Source organism: Astatotilapia calliptera, chromosome 20, assembly GCF_964374335.1.
Source record: "Astatotilapia calliptera chromosome 20, fAstCal68.1, whole genome shotgun sequence".
NCBI classification, from domain to species: Eukaryota; Metazoa; Chordata; class Actinopteri; order Cichliformes; family Cichlidae; genus Astatotilapia; species Astatotilapia calliptera.
In genome coordinates this window covers 35,402,434-35,423,110 of record NC_137441.1, presented here as the reverse complement: position 1 = coordinate 35,423,110, position 20,677 = coordinate 35,402,434, and the positions used below count along the sequence as shown (strand labels likewise).

At 41.8% G+C, this 20,677-nt stretch overlaps 1 protein-coding gene across 6 annotated transcripts in view; it reads right to left on the bottom strand.

Moving 5' to 3' along the window:
- The window catches only part of fmnl3 (formin-like 3), a 32,076-nt gene extending 11,547 nt beyond the window's left edge, over positions 1 to 20,529 (bottom strand). For 3 of the 6 annotated variants that reach the window (XM_026153562.2, XM_026153565.2, XM_026153564.2), the window contains exons 1-9: positions 19,936 to 20,528; positions 5,935 to 6,018; positions 5,731 to 5,811; positions 5,284 to 5,360; positions 2,872 to 2,955; positions 2,336 to 2,482; positions 1,395 to 1,503; positions 1,176 to 1,252; positions 677 to 770 (exon numbers count right to left, since the gene is read on the bottom strand). In XM_026153562.2, coding sequence (XP_026009347.2) covers positions 677 to 770; positions 1,176 to 1,252; positions 1,395 to 1,503; positions 2,336 to 2,482; positions 2,872 to 2,955; positions 5,284 to 5,360; positions 5,731 to 5,811; positions 5,935 to 6,018; positions 19,936 to 20,049 — 867 coding nt within the window. In that variant the 5' untranslated portion in view covers positions 20,050 to 20,528. Of the gene's footprint in view, positions 1 to 676; positions 771 to 1,175; positions 1,253 to 1,394; positions 1,504 to 2,335; positions 2,483 to 2,871; positions 2,956 to 5,283; positions 5,361 to 5,730; positions 5,812 to 5,934; positions 6,019 to 19,935 lie in introns of all 6 variants that reach the window. The other 3 variants (XM_026153566.2, XM_026153561.2, XM_026153567.2) reach the window with 3 other exon arrangements.
- Between the last annotated feature and the right edge of the window lie 148 nt (positions 20,530 to 20,677).

Genomic DNA, 20,677 nt, shown 5'->3' with positions numbered 1-20,677 from the left:
ACTGCTATCGATCTTGGCCAGGTCCACCTTGACAAAGAGATGTTAATCTCAAGAGAATTCCTGGTTAAATAAAGGTTGAATAAATGAAATGAATAAAAACATAGAATGAATAGCAAACGTGACCTTCTCCCTGTGAGATCTCAGACACCTGTCACTTTGTGTTAATGCATCATTTTGGAAAAACAGCAGTACTATGTTGTTTCCACTAGAGAGTTGATTAGCTCTTGGGTCTCGCTGAGGCTTTGGACTGTAAGGCATTTTGTCTGGTTCCGGAGTTTAGGTGACTGTACGAGCAAAAAGCAAAAAGGCTAAGCAAATCTTTCTGGTTCACTGGCTCCCACTGGGAAGTGATCCTCTGATTATTGTTCAAGGTTACTTAACATCTGATGTCTTAATGAGTCCAATAATCTCAGACACGCCACCATAGAGCTTTGCTTGCAACCTCAGATAGATAAAATCTCTCAGAGCTTCTCAGTTTTCGGCCCGCTACACTTGACCTTTATGCCTTTATGCACGCCAGTGATGTGGGAAATTAGGGCAATTATATTGATGGATGTTACTTAAATTTTGATTAGTATATTCAGACATAGCTAGGCCAGCGATATGTTACAACTTAATCCTGAACATAACAACTTGAGAGCTTGTTAAAAATTCATTAAAAAGTTGCAATAGGCACCTCTTTGAAGTTGTCAAATGCTGAAAGGATGATCTCATGACCTCCTCGGACAAGACAAACAGCAGCCAGCAGCTCAAGGACCAAAGCTTTTGTCCTGAAAATGCACCAAACTTTCATCAATACAACTACATTTTTTTAAAAAGTACAGTTTTATATGTTCTATCACAAAATTCAAGCATCCTCAAAATTGGTGTAGATATTAACATACAGGGCTCAAAAGTCATAATCTGCATTAATGTCTGAAGCTTTGGTGGGTGTTTCCATGGTTTTTACGTGTTTACCCTCATAGACTTTATTATGAAGTAATCAGTCTCAGTGGTTTACCACAAATCTCCCTTTAGAAAACATTCCCTTAACGACCCGTGTATACACCTCTGATCCTCGACTTCAGAGAGAAGCAGAGGCCCACGGAGAAGCATATCGTATGAATTGGCTGCAGGGTTTCCCCTTTTGTTTGGCCCGGCCCTGCTTTTATGGAGGAGGGGTCCTGAGTTCTTACCGTGGGTTCTTATTGTTCAAGCTGAGAGCAATTTCATTGACTGCATGTGCATGAGACATGACCATATTGAAACCGTACTGCATGGAGAGAGACAGAGAGACAGAGAGGATGTGGTCAGAAAACCTGCATAAAGGTTCAGCACTTGACTGCACAGGAAGCATATCATGCTCCAAGTTTATGAGACATATCTGATTGTGGGTCGTAGGTGGTTCCTGGTACCTGGTAGTTCATGATTGCTCTCAGGCACATGATGCACACATGCACATCATCCTTTTGACTCACGAGGCGGGAGTTCTTGATGGTTTTGCTATTCGCGACTGAGCCGTAGCTGCAACAGATTCAGCACATTAAAGCAAATTCAGCAATGAAATTCATGTTCTGGCTTCTATTCTGTTAGTCAAACAGAGCTCTGAAGTGTATCTACTATTTTCTATGATTTTTGTTTTAAGTGTGTCGCAGCGAGAGACAGAAAGAGAAAATTACAGAGAATGAGGTCTGACAGAAAAAAACTTAGATGGCTTTTGAGGTTACAGATGCATTATGGGAAATGCCTGGTTTCCTTGTTGCTGTTAACAGACCGAATTCTGTTCACAGACTGCTATTATGTAACTGTATTGCACAGTCATTTCATGGTAACTGTTCTGGTAAGGTTTATGATCGGGATAACCATACATCAAGAATATGTTTTTTTTTTCCATACTTTGTTACAAATGTGGGCGGAAAAACTTTTTATACCTTCTACCAATAACAGTTCAGTAGTAATTTATCTGACAATATATTTACATAATATTTATAAGTCTAGAGTCTGTCCTTGTGGACTATTTTTGTGCACCCTTATATAATATCTGTTTTTCCGATCAGACTTTACACCCTATCTGTCTTTAAGTCATGTCTCTACAGTGGTGAAGAGGAGAATCACAACTGTCCAACATATGTTGCTGCTCACAGCTGGATCTCATCTGTGGACAGTGCAGATGCACATCTGGGCAGATGAAGGAGAACGGTTAACAAAGAGAGACAGATAGCACTAAAGGTCAGAGACTTTTTAACAAACCAGTACTAAGACAATGGGCTTGCATGCAAATATAGCATTCAAGGTTAGCAGAGCAAGGCAGTAACAGAGGAAGCTAATAGCGGGAAGCTTGCTTAGCAATACGTACCGAAGAACAGACTGGCGGGCAGAGCGCACCAGAGTGTTGCAGAAGGGTTGGGCGTTCGTATGGTGCAGATCCTCTATGGACCTGCTCCAAGATTTAGACTTGTCCAAGAAGCTATCCTCCCAATTTTCCAGCCCCTCAAAATCCAACCTGGGCCATAGACAAACAGAGAAGCCAACACAGAGGCACAGGGGTGTAGATGAGAGGCATGGGGGAGGTTAGGTTTGCAAGGCAGCTTAGTAGAGAGCCAGGCATTATCACAAGAACTGTCATCAAGCTGCACGATAAAGCTCAGCACACAGATTCTGTCCCAAAGTATAGCTCAGCACTCAACCAGGTAGCATCCGTCCAGAAATGCATTCACGTTACAAAGTATGCAACAAGACACAGGAAATACATCCAATGAATGCAATGTACTAATATCACAGGCTCTAAAAGACTCAGCAGCTGGATTCACAGCCCAACCCAGTTCCTAAGGAAAGGTTTGGTCAAGAGGTGTGTGTGTGTGTGTGTGTGTGTGTGTGTGTGTGTGTACTTACATGACTGCACACTGAGCAAAGGAGAGGTATTCAACAAGGACATCAAGACCTCTGTTTTCATCATTGAGGAACTCCCTGACCCACCTGTGACGCATGAAAGCAGAGAGAGGTTAGCGGGGCGCCAGATCCAGAGTACACCCTTATCCTTTCGGACAGCCCGTTACCGACTAACAGAGAGAGAGAGACATAAAGAAAACTAGGATTCTTCTTATTCTGAAGCCTTCTCATAAATCCTTTTGTACTTAAAGAACTGGTTTAGAACAACTCAGGTCTAGTTTTGGCTTTTCTGCTGATCAATTGTAATACCAGTTATTTGTCCTTTTGGGTTTGCTTTGTTTTGCTTTTCTTTTTTAATTTATAAAAAGAACAAATAATAACTGAAATAAGGACAGCTAGCAGAGCACGTGACAGAAGAATGAACTTTAAAATGCTGAGGGAACATTTATCATTGTACTGTGTGATGTGGAATCACAATAGCAACTGATAAAACAGATGTGTACAGATGTATATAAGGAAAGGCTGTGTGATAATGTAACTAGATGTAGAGCCCCAGTACTTCTCTCAACCGCAACGAATATCAATGAGTTTTTAAGCAACTGTTCTAATAAATTAATAAATTACATAAGTGAAAGGAAGATTCTTTATATTGTCTTTCTTTTTCTTATTGCTATTTATTCTTTAGTGGATCTCTTTATTGTAGCTTTAAATGTAATTGTAAATCATGGATAGACTAGCAGGCAGGTTTAAACAAATTATTCATACACTGGTTCAACTTTGGCTGAACTTTTCATAGTTGTTATTTAAGTAATGCTGGAAGTTTTTAGAGGCATTTAAGCTTTCATATTCCGCTTCATTCACATCCAGCTGAATTTTCGGACACATCATGCTACTTGTTCATCTGATTTGTAGTTATACAGATCTACCATATATCCAGGTAATGATACTTCGGTAACTATTATAGGCAACATAATTACAAAAAAATGAGACGAAAGTTGTAATAAATGAGAATTATTTGGGATGACGGCTCTTCAATAGCTCTAAAAGAAAGTGGAAAAAATTCCATGGAAAGTAAAGCAGAGCAAGGCTTCAGTTTTCCTCACTCCAGTTTTCTCCAAACAAAGGAATTCCCATTGCAGCTAGAGAAAGAATGTGGAGGGCATATGGCTAAGAGAGCTGGGCTCAGGAAGAACCCCTGACACTCAACAGTATTTAGTCTGCCTCCCCCACAGACCCCTTTACCTCCTCCCCACATTTTGAGGGAACTCCAGGGGGAGATGGAATGAGGTAAAAGGTTCTTAAAATAGTCTTGAAATGATGGCTGTGATGACAGATTGCTGGTCAGCCAATGGCAAGTTAGGCAGGAAACCAATCAGGACCCTGACAGCGGAGGGAAGGAGGAAGAGGGAAAAGGAAGAGAGGTGAGCAGAGGAGCAGAGGAAAGCGAACAAAGCAACTAGACCGGGTCCAGGAGGGAGGAGGGGGGACGAGGAGGTGGGCTTGATCATCAGCTTCCTGCCCCCCTCCCTCGTTGCTGTGAACCCTCACTCTTTCCTCCCTGTACTTCTCTCCAACCAGTTGCTATTTCAGATTTTCTTGGCAATCTCAGGAATAACACACCAGACAGGGCTGAGGATTCAGACACACAATAAACCGGCATCTGTTACACTTAATCCCACCCACAAAAGTCTTCTGAAAATAGATCTCCTTTTCCTTTGCCTGTGAGCCTTTCTGGAAACTGCATTGAAAAAGAAAAAGTCCTTTATTGATGAAGGCAAATTGTATAAGAGTTATTCACGTGGCTCAATGAAGTCCATAAAAAATGAAGGTATGTTTTACTTTGGTTCACGGATTAAGTGGCAAGTCACTGCAGCACCTCCATGACTACGGATTACGTAGATCATGTCTGCAACACTGAAGGCTACGAATCGATAAAATAGCATCCACGTGTGTGATGGATGAGGAGGAAAATGTACTGCTTTTGAGTCTGCAATGCAAAAATGTGGTTTGCTTTACTATGCGAGACTTCTGTAAACATACATGTATCCTTGTGTTTGTTCTTGTGCTTTTCACTGGGTTCAGCAATGGTCAGCCGGGCTTCCTGTCCCTCTGGCATACAACAAAGCTTCCTGCTGCCTTCTATGGGGGAGTGGACAAGGCCATACAATGGCTACCATCTGGGCATTATGAGCACCAGCTCTATGAAGTGGAGCTGCAGAGCTTGGCAGTTGGAACAATAGGAGGGGGGAATCTGGGCACCAGAAAAAGCTCTGGGTCCCTGCAGCAGCAGCAGCAGCAGCAGGGACACACAATAGAATATTCTTTACCGGGCAAAACAATAATGTGGTTTCCTTGAGCTTTAGATGAATAGACCTGCATAATTCACCAGAAAAATAGAAGCTAAGACATGATTACCCAATGTGATTTGTCCTCAGTGAAATCTCCAGTTCCCTCAGGACTTTTGTAGATTCCTGCACACGCCTGCGAAACTTCTGTAAGACACAACGAATGCTGGTTATTACAGGTTACATTGAAGCTGTGCTTTCTAGGCAGTTTTCATGAGAACTTTTCAGTTCCTCAAAAACAACAATAATCCTACTCAGCAGGTTTAGTGTTGCCCTCATCTTCAGGCTGAACTGTAAAATAGAGGATGAATAAAGGAGAACCAGAGAAGTCAAACACCCTGCAACCTGACCAATGAACTTCTGATACTTTAAGCTGGTAACAGCTGATAATGCCTCAAGCAGAGATAAGGAGAAGGTGCATCAGAGCTGTCACAGAAGTTGTGTGTGTAACCTGTAAGTAGACTTTGACACGCATCAATCAGCCGGGTTCTACTTTATGATTTTTGTACGGTCCCACCTTTCGTGTTACTCCAGGATCTAAGTACCCGCGAAGCTTCTGGATGTAGGTGTGAGGAGGATTCTTCACCTGAAACCTCTCCTGAAGATACACAAAAGAGCGGCGTGATGTAAGTTGCTGCAGTCAGCCACACCAAAATGTGGACAGGTGTGTGTAGTCTTACAGCAGGTTTACTAATTAATGATACAAAGTTCACAAATTCACCTGGTCGCAGATCAGGTCCCACTTCTTCTCATTGTCATACTGTCTGAGGAGCCGGGCTTTGTCTGGAGGCAGGTTCATAGAGTTCTGGGAAACAGAAAAAAACAAATAATGTAAGCATTCGTTTCATTCATAGTGTCTTTATGAGTCTCTGGCGCCATCAGCAAACTGATGACAACGTTTTCAAGACTTATACCGTGACCTCACTTCCTGTGTTGACATTTGGCATCCTGTTGAAGGAGACGACGTGCATCTCCTTCTCACTCTTTGGTCTCAGTATTGTTCAGGCAGCACATTTCTTCATAACACAACATGCTGCTATCAGGGTACCGGCCTATTACCGGACCTGTCATCAGACTTGTTATGTAAACCAGCAACACTTGAATGCCACACGAGATGACCTGATGCAGCCGTTTTTCTGGGCTCAATTTAAACCCCATATTATGTAATCTGTATTTAGAAACTAAGCACAAATTTAGGATCTCATGTCCTCATGACTGCTTTAAAAAAATAACGCAAGCTGAATGAAACTAGTGTTTGACTAATTACTTCCTCCAATGACACAAATGCTTATAAACAGAGGTTGACATGGAAATCTTAGATAGGAGGAAGTGCAACAATAAGGAGCAAACTAGTCACTGAAACCGACTGCCTCACTGATTCTCTTTGAAGAAATGTGCGATTGTTTTTGCACTCAGACCCCTCATTTCCAACAGTGTCAACAGTATCCCAAAGCTCAGCCACAAATGGCCCGTCAGCTTGACTTTTAACCTGCAGCTATAACTCAGACTGCTGTCTAAAATGCAACAGCTTGCCTTTTTAACCCATCCCACCAGGCCAGATGTGATGTTCACGCTGGCATGTTCCAGTGTGGAAAACAACACATACTTGTTTCTATGGTAGCAACTCAGTCACCAGAAGTGGTGGAAATATCGCACGAGAATATATTAAAATGACTTTTCCAAATCATTGCTCACTCCATCACAGCGTCATGAATCATTTTGTCCTTGCAAGCGCCAAATATGGAGGCAAATATGGTCCTGCCAGGACCATAAAGAGCTAATAATTTCTATACACGTTCACAGCTTTGTGATCACAGATTGCAGCACACATTCAAAAATAAGCGAAACAACTTTGAGCTGGCAGTGGATGCCCAAGAATAGCTATAAACAAGGTAAACTAAGAAAATGCAGGGCAGAGCTATAACAGGCTATCACCAGAGTGGAAAGCAGTGTGAAGATTTCACATATGGCTTATTTTGACTAACCCAAAATACCCACGCTGGAGAGAAAAAAGAAGTAACATGGGTACCAGATGTTCAGCATTACAAGAGGAATGTGTCCTGTTTGTAGTAGTAGTTTATAGTAGTAAACTTCTCTCATGTCTGACCCCCAAGCTGCTCTCTCCTCCTTTGCCTCTCCTGGGACAAGATTTACCTACAAGACCATCTTTAGGAAGGTCATAGATCTTCCACGTGTCTTTAATAAATGGTTTGTCTGAACTTTTTGGGTTTTTCCAAAAAACAGATCAATAATTTTTAATTTTTAATAAGACGGTTGTTCCAAATTGCCTCCTATCACTGTTCACTGATTAAAAACCGTTGTATATTTTTGAATAATAATCTACAGCTGGTCATCATGGGGCAAGAGAAATACGTATTTGTATATATTTATATTTGCTGGTCAGAGGATGAATTGAAATTTATTTTGATAATCGTAGAGATGACAAACATTAGCTTCTTATTTTGGAACGTTTTTGTGATTTTCTTAGACAAATAAACACATATGATTGACAGGATAGCTATCAAATGAATAATTGACGAACACAATCATAAGCAGCAGCCCTAATTTCCTTTATCGTACACTCTTCTGTGAAGGTAAGGTAAAGAGTTAAGCGAAATAGTCACGACTTTTCTATGGTCGCACGCTTCGGGTTGTACCCCGGCCCCAAAGCCGCCTTTGGTTTCTCAGTCAGTGCACATGAAAGTAGAGACAGGCTAAGAGCAGGGTCTCCTTTTTGTACTAATTTAATTCTGATTTACTGGAAAACATGCAGACCAGATGTATGCACAGATACTTCTTTTAGTAATGAAAAAATAAAAATAGGAACATAATTGATTATAGTTAAAAAAAAGAAAGTATATTTCGCTAAAGACAAATTAATGACCAGAATCCCTCAACTCACCGAAAAGCTATTCTGAGCAATGAGGACACATCACGTACTGCTGTTTAATGATGTTCAACTGTCACCTGAAGCCTCGGGTACTATAAATAAATAGCAGTGTGAGCGACAGAGGGGCAAAAGGCGGAGGGAAAGTTTCCTTTCTGACCAGATTTGGGTAATTTGAGCCAAGTAACCCAATTTAGCGAATTTCATTTCACTTTCTCCCACAGTGATATTATCGCTCGCTTCCTGTGTTTAGAAGAAGCTAAAAGAAGCTAAAGGAGAGGGGGCAGGAGCCTTTTATAATTTCGAAATCACTGGAATGTTTTAAAGGGAAAATACTACAGCTATGCCAAAAATGTTTTGGCGCTCGTTGCCCACATATTCTCTCCTCCAGCATGGCCTTTCTTGTTTGACCTGAGACTGGCATGACAAAGGATTCAGTGTGGAGCTTTGTTTTGATTCGGTGCTGTGCCATTCCCATCCTTTGACATTTGAGCCAACTTTTTTCCTCTCACAGAAAACCGCTAACAATGGCTGGTGGGCAGGGTCAGTGTATGCCCTCTGGTGCTGTGTAAAGCAAAATCCAGCTGAACACAACACCGATACACTTCACAACCAGATGAACTAGTTCTATTGTCACTGCTATCTGACAAATCGTTAGGTCCCAAATGTGAGCAAAGGGTGGAGATTGCAAACACAGCCATTTTGATCTCAGTGCATTAAACTGTTAATTTACTGAGGTTAAATCAGTTAAATGGTAAAAAAAAAAAGTGAAATGCAGACACCATAACATAGATGTGCAAAAGTTCTGTCTTTAAAACATTTCTTTTGGTTTTCTTTAGTGTACATGACTGTAAAGTGAACAAATAAAGACGGAAAACTCGATGGTGCAGAGCAGAGGTCAGCCGTGAGGGGATAAATTCTGAAACAGGCATTTCCGTCATTAACAAAGGATGACAGAGGTTTTAAAGCGTCAACAGTTAAAGTAGTTCATGGGGTCATGTTTCTGGTTAAGAAGAGTCCAGGAAGTCCTAAGCAGAGCGCTCAAGTCACACACAGACCCCCACAAGTGAGGGGATGTTTTGAAGAGCCCATGGACCTTTGAGAAATTAGAGTCGCCAGGGCAACTCCGTCCTGCCCTACGCTGGACAGCTTCCTAATCCAAATGATTTACAATCGGCCCGATGTTACGTTATTGACCTGCAAGTCCCACCAGAAGTCCCCAGAGATACCAGTCTGAAAGCAGGACAAGATGTTTCCTCCACAGCTTTTCTCAGTTTCTCTCACACTTTCAGTTGGGATAGCGCGTCACACCAGTGTGCACAAAACTAAAAGATTTTTAATTGGAGAGCTCTGCTTGTGGAATTTCCTCAACTTGTTTGTTCTTGCAGAGGACAACATGCTGCTCATAAGTTGTTCCCAGGTACGCAACAGACATTTACTCTGTAAGTCACTGGTGCTAAAAACATGGTGCAGGATAAACTGCTCTTTTTTTTTTTTTTGAGTTGTCTGATAATATGGATTTAAATTAGCAACCCTGCAGTTTGAGAGCAAGACTGCCAGCTCTCAGGCTTACTTGTGGTTCCTAGAGTTTCTAAAAGTAGAATGGGAGGCCAAGCCTTCAGCTATCAGGCCTCGGTCCTGTGGAACCAGCTCTTCAGGATTCAGGAGACAGACACCCTCTCTAGTTTTGAGATTAGCCCCAAAAATTTCCTCATTTTTAATAAAGGTTATAGTTAAGGCTGGACCAGGTGGCCCTGAACCATCCTTTAGTTACACTGCTATAGGTTCAGACTGCTGCAAGACTTGATGTGATGGACTGAACACTTCTTCTCCACTCCCCACATGTTTATATATCATGGCAGCATGTCATTACATTTTTGTCATCTCTTTCCCTTAGTCTGTGTTTTGTCCTGTCTCCCTATGCTCTTTTTTTTCTTTTCGCTTCTCTTCTGTCTCTTCTCTTTCCCTTCACCCCCCAGCCAGTAGTGGCAGATGGTTGCACCTCCCTGACTGTGGTTCTGCTGGAGGTTTCTCCCTGTTAAAAGACAGTTTTACCTTTCTGTCTGTACTGTAGGGTCTTTATCTTATGGTGTAAAACACCCTGAGATGACTGTTGTTGTGATTTGGCGCTTTATACTTTTTTAACTGAAATAAGTGACTTACTAAGAAGATACATTCAGTGTGATTCTTTCTTTTGTGGTCTGTCGGTGGGATGGAAATGCAGAGTCTGTGTCTTTTATCTGCTTTGATAGGTTTACACAGAGCAGACAGTTATCATCATCTCACAGGAAAATGAGTGGGTGGCTAAGGAGCTCACTGTCGTAGTTCAAACATGGAGGCCCAGACGGCCCTCGTTCCCCCCAACCTGTCTGTCTGGTCATCAGGGTGGGGTCCAGGAAAACGGGATCTGTGGCTTAACTCAATTGCTACCATAATCAGGGCCGACGACACACTGACCCTATTGCAGGACAAAGCAAGGACTTTTTAAAAATATGTCTCTGCATAACAGTTGTTTCACAACGGCCAGTCAATGACCTTCAACAGATTCTACTAAAACTAATCAGCTACTTACTCTTACTGTTCATGAAGCCATCGATCATTAAATCATGCACTTTACTTCATATGTGCATTCTTGTTGTCTTATTCTTCAGTTTTCTCTGTGCAAACTCTTGCTCCCAAGCAACACAGCTGTATATGAACAAGAGACATCCTTCAATAATCCAGTAACACAAGGAAGATAATGAAACAGCCAATAAGGGTAAGATAAGACCTGGTCCTCATTATCAAAAGGTGCTGTGTGAGGAGGGTGGTAACAGGCAAACTACTGACTGTTACATCCAGCAAGGGGGCAAAGAAAGCACAATGAATAAAGAACCTGGCACAAGAGTGTTTCCCTTAAGCTTATTAAATGCATAGCTTAGATTTAAAGTGATACTCGAAATCCTACTGTACCAGAATATGCTGGACACAGTTCAAGATAAATGTCTCCTTCAGAGGTTTAAAAAAACCTGACTACATCCGAAGTGAACGCGAACATACAGAACCAAATGGATAATTGCCTAACATATTATACTTGTCATACACATGAAATAGAGTTCTACAAGCCAGAATTGTTTATAAGACATGTGGTAAAAGCATAAACCAGACTGGCTGTTTGTGACACAGCCTGTAGCTTTTTATTAATGAATGTCGCTGCCTGGGCTATTGTTGAAGTCCTCCCTTTTTCTTGGTAGGGAAGCACAATAAGAGGAGACAGGATGAGTGGCTCAGCTGTTGTCGTCACTGGGCTGCAGACACTTCCTCAACTCTTCAGGAAATCAAAAACTGCCCTGGGTATTTTTAAATTTGTTGTGTAGCTGTGTAATTGGAGCCTGACCAGTATGTAATGTTTGGAGCTAGTAGCAATATTTGGGGAAGTAAAAACAATTCCACGATCAATATAATGGGTTTAAAAAAAATGTATATGTTCTATTGAAAAGAGATCATGAAGGGAAATCATTTAATTACTTTCCAGCAATCTGTTTAAAAACTACTTTGCGACTTAATGTGAAGATCCCGCTTGACTGCATCAATGTCAGCTTACTCGTCTACATAAACTGGAGTCAGATTAGCGCTGCTGAAACACTCTTAAATTTACATTAAGTATTTTTTCTGCATTGTATTCTGCACAATTTTTTTTTATTTTTATAAAAGTAACCTTTTGGTTTCAGCATCTTTCAGCAGGACATATCACAAATGCCGATATTTCTGATTGGCCGGTACTCATCCAATATATCGGTCGGTCTTGGTCTACATGTAAAACAAACATTTGTCTTCTATTGCATATTCACTCAAACAATGTATTTACATATGCAGGTAAAGCTTAACTGATTTGATAGGAAGAGGAGCAGAGTGTGAGAAAACACTGCCCCCCTTTGTCTACGAGATATCTGATCACCTGTCGCTCTTTTTGCAAGGTAACCCAAACCGGGCAAGCGCAACAATGCGTAGGTCCTGCACAAAGATCCTGAAAGACAGAGGGGCCAACAAACCAGCTGCTACCAGTTCTACCAAACACACACTGAAAAGAGGAGGGACAAAGAGTGGAGAGGGGGAGATGCATTTTCTTGAAGGCAGGGCAGCAAAAGTTCTTGGGGTCAGTGCCCCTCCCTGCTCGCCGCTCATGATGGTGGTTTGTGTTTACAAAGTAAATATGAGCAGGCACAGTCACAAGCTTCTTATTAAGACATTAATGTAACAGGTAGGGCAAAGCACCTCGTTTATGTGGAAACACGGTCTCGACAGGCAAACCACATTCTCACTATGCAAAACCTAGAGCGTGTATTTTAAGTGAAGACACAAATACGGAAATCACCTGCAACTGCTTTCGATTTTCCAACACTTAATCAATACAGTTAGAACCTTCTCTTCTTAATTCCCCTTTATGTATAACTAGTTCGAGAAGATTAAAGCCTAATCTCAAAACCCATTCATCTATAACGCCACAAAACCGAGAAAAGCAGCTGATTCTCATTTATGTGTTAGGCTGGAAATAGAAGTAGACGCCATTTCAATTTGATAAATGACAAAAAACAATTAAATTATTATCAGATTGATTCTTGATTTCTCTATTTCTACACACATAAGGCACATAAGAGCAGACAGATTCACTGGCTGAAAAGCATTGTGTTAAATCCCCATTAGATGAAGACTTAAAGGCAACAGTTTGCAGCTGTGGTGTAATATTTTCAGCATCTTTCGCACTTATCTGTCCTCATTCTAGTCACCGGCCTTCCCATCTTTAGCCCGAACACTCTCCAAACCCTCCCTTCTTCGTCATTGACCTCTGGCTCAGTCTGCTGAGAGATATAACTTTCCCTCCAATCTGCTTTTCACAACACTCAACAAAATAACAGGAAATTGGAGAAATGCCATTTCCAGTTCATAAACCCGGAGCTACCTCCCAGAACCCCTTTGTTAACCTGATTATTTAAGCAGTGGTGCAGCGGTGATCGACAGCAGTGATAGCTGGGTTGAAATGAAAGGCCTTTATCATCACAGACTTCTTTGAAGGCTGATTCACAGTCAGAGCCTGAGATAACAGCAAAAATGTCCTGAGCTCAAGGTCATCTTAAAGACAGATGTTCCAAACGGTTCAAATATGACCTCATGTGCAACGCAAACTTGTTTACAGGTCTCCAGGAAGTTGTTGTGTTCCAAAACAACAGTGATGTAAAATGACTGCAGCAGCACCGATATTGTACAGTTTATTTACCGTATCTAGGAAATGCGACCACAAAGATATGAGTGATGTAAGAAGACACAAAAAAAAAATACAGCAATTAGCCATTAATCGGAAGCAGGAGATTATTGCTGTGGAGAAAATATCCTGTTAGTTCACCCTGTGAGTTCATGCAAGAGCTGTGAGCACACCAGCCAACAGGGTATATACACAGTGAATGCCAGGAATGCAGGTGCATGAAGGCTTCAATAACTCATGCCAGTGTGGCCTTTAAACACAATGCCCAGCCCAAATCTGAGCCTGAGCTATGGAGAAACATTTCAAAGTTTTCTGAATCAGACCAATACTTGGAGGAATTGCTTCCTCAAAGGGAAGGTTATGTTTTAAGAAGAAGTGGTGCAAATAAAATAAAGCAGAAGCAAAACCAATACAAAATCAAGACTCCCATCAATAACTGTAACTATTAAGAAAGTTTCCCATTGTTTCTCAATATGACTTCATTAAGTTCAGACGTAACATAAAAACAGAACTGTGATCGTAAGAAATGAGCACATTAAGGAAGATTACTAAATGACACTGAAGCTGAGCATGAGACATTATTCATCATGTTACTAAGGCAGGTCTATACCAGAGACAGCATCAAGCTGTACTTCCTAGCATCTGTTTAAAAAAAAGTATAGCTGCAAGGTCAGGGTTCCCACTGTACTGAAAAGGAAACCACTTCTTCAACCTACAGCCCTGGTGCAGCTGCGTTAGCGGCACATGCAATCCCCCCCCCCCAAAAAAACATTTAAATAAAAAAAATTAATAAGTAAACTGCTTGTACAGAATAGTATAGTATTTTGGGGCAATACTTATTTGAACTATCAGTAAGTTAGCTAAATGTGAAGCTGAAGCGAGCAGAGGGTTAGCTTGACGTAACCAAATAGCTAACGTGGTTCTGTCACCACAACACTTCATTTTTATTCGTGTAACACATTAATAAGAAAACCTCAAAGCCTTTTGACTTTATAGAGACTTGTACTGTGCAAAAGTCTTGAGCCACCCCTCGTGTCTGTATATTTTGTTTCCAGGGAGCCAGACCTTTTTTTCTAATTACGTAAGCTAGTTAACAGCCTTTTTCACAGTACTGTACATGCTTTAAAACAAAATAGCCTCTTAGACTTAATCCTTTTTATGGTATTTATGCTAACAACCCTTATCTGTGGGGTCAGTATTCACATATAGCTCTAAGCAAGCATTGAGCCAAGTGACCAAAATGCCAACTTTTTCTTAAAAAATCTGATCTGATCTATATGTACATATTATATCACCCAGCTGTAACTTAACCCTTGCTTTCCAAAATAACTACAAGGAGAGAATAAGTGAAGCAGTAAAGTCCTGAACCAGACTGGAGAACTGTAGCCTCAGGGTGCAGAGAGCCAGGTGGATAGCCTTGTGCTGATCCCCCCACCCCACCTGCTTGGCTGCACTAGGACTAAGTTATTAGTGTGTACTCAATTCCCATAATCCCTTTCTTTCTGAGACAGAGTGGTGGGTGGCTGAGCCAGATGTATATAATTAATGCAGCTTTTCCTTCTGAGAAAAGAAGCAATGTGGAATTGGGATATCAGGCAAATAAAAAAACTCAAATTATCATCAAACACATTAAAATGATTTAGGTTTTATGTCTGATAAACACATCAATCAGCTTGAATCTATTAGTTCCTCTTAAGTGGAATCCAGCAGACACTACGGCTTCCCTTAGATCTTCCCCATCAAGAAACAGTGATGTAAGACATGGCACTGGAGTTACATTGTCAGCATTTCACTACATCTGACAAATGACACAGATCTAACCTTCTCTTTAGTTTTCCCAACATTTGCTGCTGCTTAATCTCAAAACCTCTTTCATGAGCAATCAAAAGACGAAAGAAAAACTGCAACAGCACATCCACGCATGACGCAACTTGATGTCAGCATTTAATAGACACGGGGAGCTGAGCGGAGCAAGATGAATGGTTTAGGGCGGTTTCCAGCGCAATCAAGAAGTGAAAATAATCCTGCACTGCTCCTGTAACAGCTCTTAAAGATGTGTGCGGCGTTTAAAGATGTTGGTAAAGCCATTATAACCAAGAACAGTGGCAGGCCGCCAGTTCAAAGGGAATTTTCCTCCTTTTGAGGTCTCCTGTGGCCTCAGCCTAGACCAGGCCACAGGAATCCAGCAGTGGATTGGTGCACAAACCTGGAACCTTAAAAGATCCCAGGCTTTGAAATGCCACTCACTCATCTCACATTATTTTTATAAAGACAGAGTCATATGGAGAAAGTTACTGTGCAGGGCAAAGCCACACCGAGAGTGAGTTTGGGGAACGGGAAGGTAGGAAACACTGACTGGGTGAGTGAATGAGAGGCTCCATATCCATCTGGAATTGCACAAAACCAAGGATAAGTGAGAGTTACCAAGGACAAAGAGGGGGTAAAAGGAGCCAAAACTATTAAAAGAATTCTACCAATGACCAAGATATAATTTTACAAATATGGCTTTGATGTATTTACACTTGTCTGTCTGTGGGGTCTACAAAGATCTGTATCGCAAGCTTAACTTAATGGCAACGTTATGCACCAGTAGCAGCATGGAGGGAACACAGTTCTCATTGTAAGGCAAACCAACCACAACTACCACTGGCTACAATGCAATTTCCCCTGTAAAATACAGGAAGAAAATACCAGGCAGCTGTTTCCAGCCGCACAAAACTGGGCTGAAACTGTTTCTGAAGATGCTGGACAAAAGAGAGGAGATGGAATGAGAAGATGCTTTTAACACATGCAGCCGGTTAAACCTGACCCAGGCATTTTATTAGCAGACGGCATGAACTAGTCGAGGCCAACCCAAGGGTCTCGCCCCTCCTCCACCGCCTTCAACAATCTACAGTAGAGAAATTCTGTTAAAGTCATTAGCCCACGCATATTACTACGCTCGCAAAGGCTGCTGAGCCCATGACATCATTATGGGCTGCTGTCATTCCAGTGGGATGTCTGTGAGCTCTGTCTGAGAGAGAGTTGGGCAGTCCCAACCATTTGCACCAGCATGCCATCATGAAGCATAGAAAACACAGTGGTCCAGAGGAGGAGAAATTACCCATTTCAAAATATCCATTTATGGAGCGCTGAAGCTGAAGCGAAGCCAGTTATGTCTCTGCAAACAAATGCTGAAGAAAGAAATCAGCTCAGCTTAGAAAGAGTGATGTGAAGTGTCTCAGATGCTTGGCACATGCGGTATGATAGTATGGGAAGTGCACCTTGGGATCCAGCCCCAGACAGCCAAGCCATGAGGTTGCCTTCCAGAAGAGCTCTAACTGCAAAATCAGGAGCCTTTGATGTAGCGCTATCTCACAACAAACAGCTAGCAGGGCCGAGAGAAAAGCACTGTCTGATAAGGACTTGAATATATAGAAGAACGTTGCACTTTCCCACAAAGTAAAGGAAATGTGGAGCTATTATGGGCCAGAGTGAGGTGGAGGCTGGAGAGGTTGAAAACTTTTCCCACTCGAAAACACAACTGAAATGTTGAGTCTACTGCTCCATGCATAGAAATCATCTGCTCTGCACGGCAGAACATAATAACAGGGACCGATTTGTGCTGCAGTACTTTCAAACAGCTAGACTTTTCCTAGGCAGGATGTGTTGATAAAAAAAATACCCAAAAAGTGTTTTTATATGTGAAAGACGAGTGAAGTTCTTTTTATTCTGACTTTTTTTTTTTTTTTTACAGCCACTCACTTCATAAAGAAGTTATCTGCATCAAAGGGACATGCCGTGGGCTGTCGTAGTAGAGCTTGTAGCATAGCACAGTGTGTAATTGTCGTAATAGCTGAGATATAGCACAGCATTCAAAATCAGGGGCTGAATGGCTTCTTGCTGCGTTAGTCTCCTCATACGAGAGCTTCGCTCCGTGGCTGCTGATTGCTCTGGCAAGCAAATAATGGCTTCATTCCAGAAACATGGAAGGTCCAAGAAAGAGACCGTCTGAGTGATGCTGCGAGGATCCACTCACATCTTCGGTGCTTGATGCTGTAATTAGGGCCTTAGACAGCTGAAAGTCAGAGCTGGGTGTGGTAATGTTGAAAATGTGGAGTGAGGAGCACAAAATAAGCACCCATGGGAAATTAGGATGCTACTGTTTGACAAGGAAAATAAATAGAAACAGAAAAAAGTCTAAATTTTAGATCTTGGATTACTCAGATTTCAGCTGAATGCTGTTATGTGTCAGTATGATAGGCAAGGAGCCAGGCGGAGGTGGAAGAAGTATTCAAACAAGCAGTTTAAAGAAGTCCTGTGAGTAATACACTGTGACTAAAACAGTTAGGAAGGAAACATGTCCTGGTGATCGTTCCAGTACCAAAGTTCCCGTCAAATGTTGTCTCAGATACAGTGCTGTGCAGAAGTCTTGAGCCACCCCTTACTTCTTTATAAATGGCTAGGAACATAGGAAACGGACATAAATGAGAATGCAGTATATAAGGCAAAAGATTTTGTGCAATTCTAAAGAGTTTGAAAGTCAATATTGGTAAGTTGTCTTCATGAATATTTATCCAGGCATCTTCCTGGTTGTTTCAAAGCTCTTCTTTGGTTGTTGGCTGCTTTTTGTTTTTATTCCATGACAGAACTCTCCAGTGTGTTAACAGTGGCTGTAGACACCGCTGTAAAGACCTGTTGCAGCTGATTTTCAGTCCACTTCTTGTGCAATTTGGCTGAGCTGAAAGCCCAGGTGCATCTCTCAGGTCACGACTCAAACACGTGACTTCCACATGTTTCAGAGAGTTTTTAGGCCTGCAACTTTTCCACCTGTTTTCTCAATTTTTCTAAGATCACGTTGCACATTATGGTGAATGTTTTCAGCTTTTAGCTCTTTTGGGATCACCTTAATGATGCAAAAATACTGTTTTATGCCTGTGAGACTGTTATGTTTGGCATTTTTTATAGATTCAACCAATGAACCAACCTGGAGAAATATTGTTCAAGACAGCTTTAAAAATGGCAACAACGTCAGGTTACTTGGAAGCAAAATATACAAAAATTAGAGATGGCTCGAGACTTTTACTGTGTTACTATGACAAAAGTGGACTGAAGTAAAATCTTCATTTGAACCCTCATCACGGCCTCAATATTATATCATACTATAAGGACTGCATGTTGACATGATTTGCGACCAGCACACCCGGGCTGTCCCATCTAAACTCAAAGTTTCCTGGCACGCGTTTACTGGCTTCCTTGTTAAGATGAGAGGGCTGTCACCACTCAAGCACGACAATGTTTAAGTCTGACATGGTTGAACAGCAATCTCACAAGATGCATGCAGGAAACGAAAGTTTCAGACCAAGTTTTGCACATTAACCCTGATAAAACCACAACTTGTTGCCACTACTCTTTCAGTTTGTTAAACTGAATTAAAACGTTAAGTAAATGCCGTGAAAGAGATTAAGGGGGATTCTCTGACAATTTGGAAAACTTTTAAGAGTAAGAGGCTTTACATAAAAAGAAAATTGAATTTAAAAAAAAAGATGGACGGATGGAAACATATGTTTTCTTATTTTTTCATCAGAACAATACGAGACTTTTTGTGGAATCCCCAAATTAAAACTGTATAGTCAAAGTCGAGCTGCTGGCTGATTACATTCCGCCCACCTAAGTGGAAAAAACCCCCAAACAAAACCCAAATTTTCATTAAAGCATCTCCTCTTCGCTTCAGCGCATGAATAATGAAGGAATCTAGACACGCGATCGTGCTTGAAAGAGAAAGTAGCCGTAAAGTCCCGCTTTGTGATGTGCTGAACGCTGAAATGCCCCCTCTGACGCATAAATGACACCCTGTCATCCTTGTTCGACTCCGCTGATCGACAGGGAGGTGGGTGTCGACGGTGCGCTCGCTATTACAAAGCGTCTAAACGCCTAAACTCGGGCCTGATGTGGAGGGTGTAGGGAGGTAGGAAAGGGGAGGATACTTCGGGTGTGGGAGTTTTGGGGGAATTCAGAAAATGTTGTTTTTTAGATGAGTCGCCTGCAGCGAGAGGGGCTAAACTAAATAAACGCAGAATGCTGTGATGTTCTCCGTCAAGGACATGCAGGAAAATGTCCTCCATCCTGTAGAGGAGAGGGGGGGAAATCCCGTTTACCTCTCCCCCTACCAAACACCACCACCTCCACCACTCTCGCCATGCCGCGCTCAGTATGTGCCACTTCAGCCAAACGCTGAGTTGTCTGACTTTTGGAGAGACAAAAGAACCGCAGGAGTGGGGAGAGAATGAGGGGCGGGACGGAACGGCACAGGTCGGTTCATTTAATACATCAGCAGCTCATAATGGTCCATAATAGTCCAAATAAATAAACAAATAAACAATAAATAACAAATAAACAAAAAAGAGCAAGAAATAAACTTTTTTTCATATATAGAAAGAACAAGACAGTCCACTATATGGGTTGTTTATAACTGTGATCCAGTGCTTTAAGGGAAAATAAACCCACTACCGACAAGTTTAAAAGCTCAACAAGTTTAAAAGCAAAACACAGACAGCTACTACTCGATTATTCGACCGCACCGTGGCAAAAGTGCGGTTATTAGCCCGTTAACTTACCAAAACAATGGCAAATTTCTCCTCCAGCTCGGTGGGGTCAGGCATGGGCACCTTCAGAGGCATGATGTGCTGCTTCATCTCCGACTGGCCGTCCACACTCTCTATATTACCCATTTTAATGCCTTATCCTGCCGTCGACTTGAAACTTGCCTCAGCTTCTTACGGCGACAAGAATAATCCAAGTAAAAGAAGCAAAAAGAAAGAATCTCCAAAGTATTCCGAGAGTCTCATCCGCGATTTAATCCGAATAATCCACTTCTCTCCAAAAACAGATTATTGAAGAAAAAAGAAGAAGAAAAAAGCTGACACTGCAGTAGTCCCTAAATGCCATTTACCCCTAATCACGCGTTTAAGTTGACAGTGTTTGACTCTAGTCTCTTTTTTAAAAGTAAGAGTGCAGCTGCTTCATCTTCCAGAAAGTAGCCTCTGTCTTGCCTGGCCAATCCATTACTTACAGCGAATTTTCCCCAATGACAGATAACTTTCAAAACCCGACCGACAGTTACTTTTAGGTGCTGCTCAACTTTCTTGGCTCCGACGTGTTTCCATTCATTATTGTTGTGTGATCCTGATTAAGGTCTTTGCTGTTGCCTCCACTCAGAGCTCAGGGTTTTCTTCTAGAGTCCTGCCCGCATTGGGGGTGGCATGCCTCCTGTTGGTCTGACTGCATGTCAGTCATTGCAATCTGTCTCCCTCCCTCCCGCCCCTCACATCTGTAAGCAGTGAGCCTGCATACAGCTGG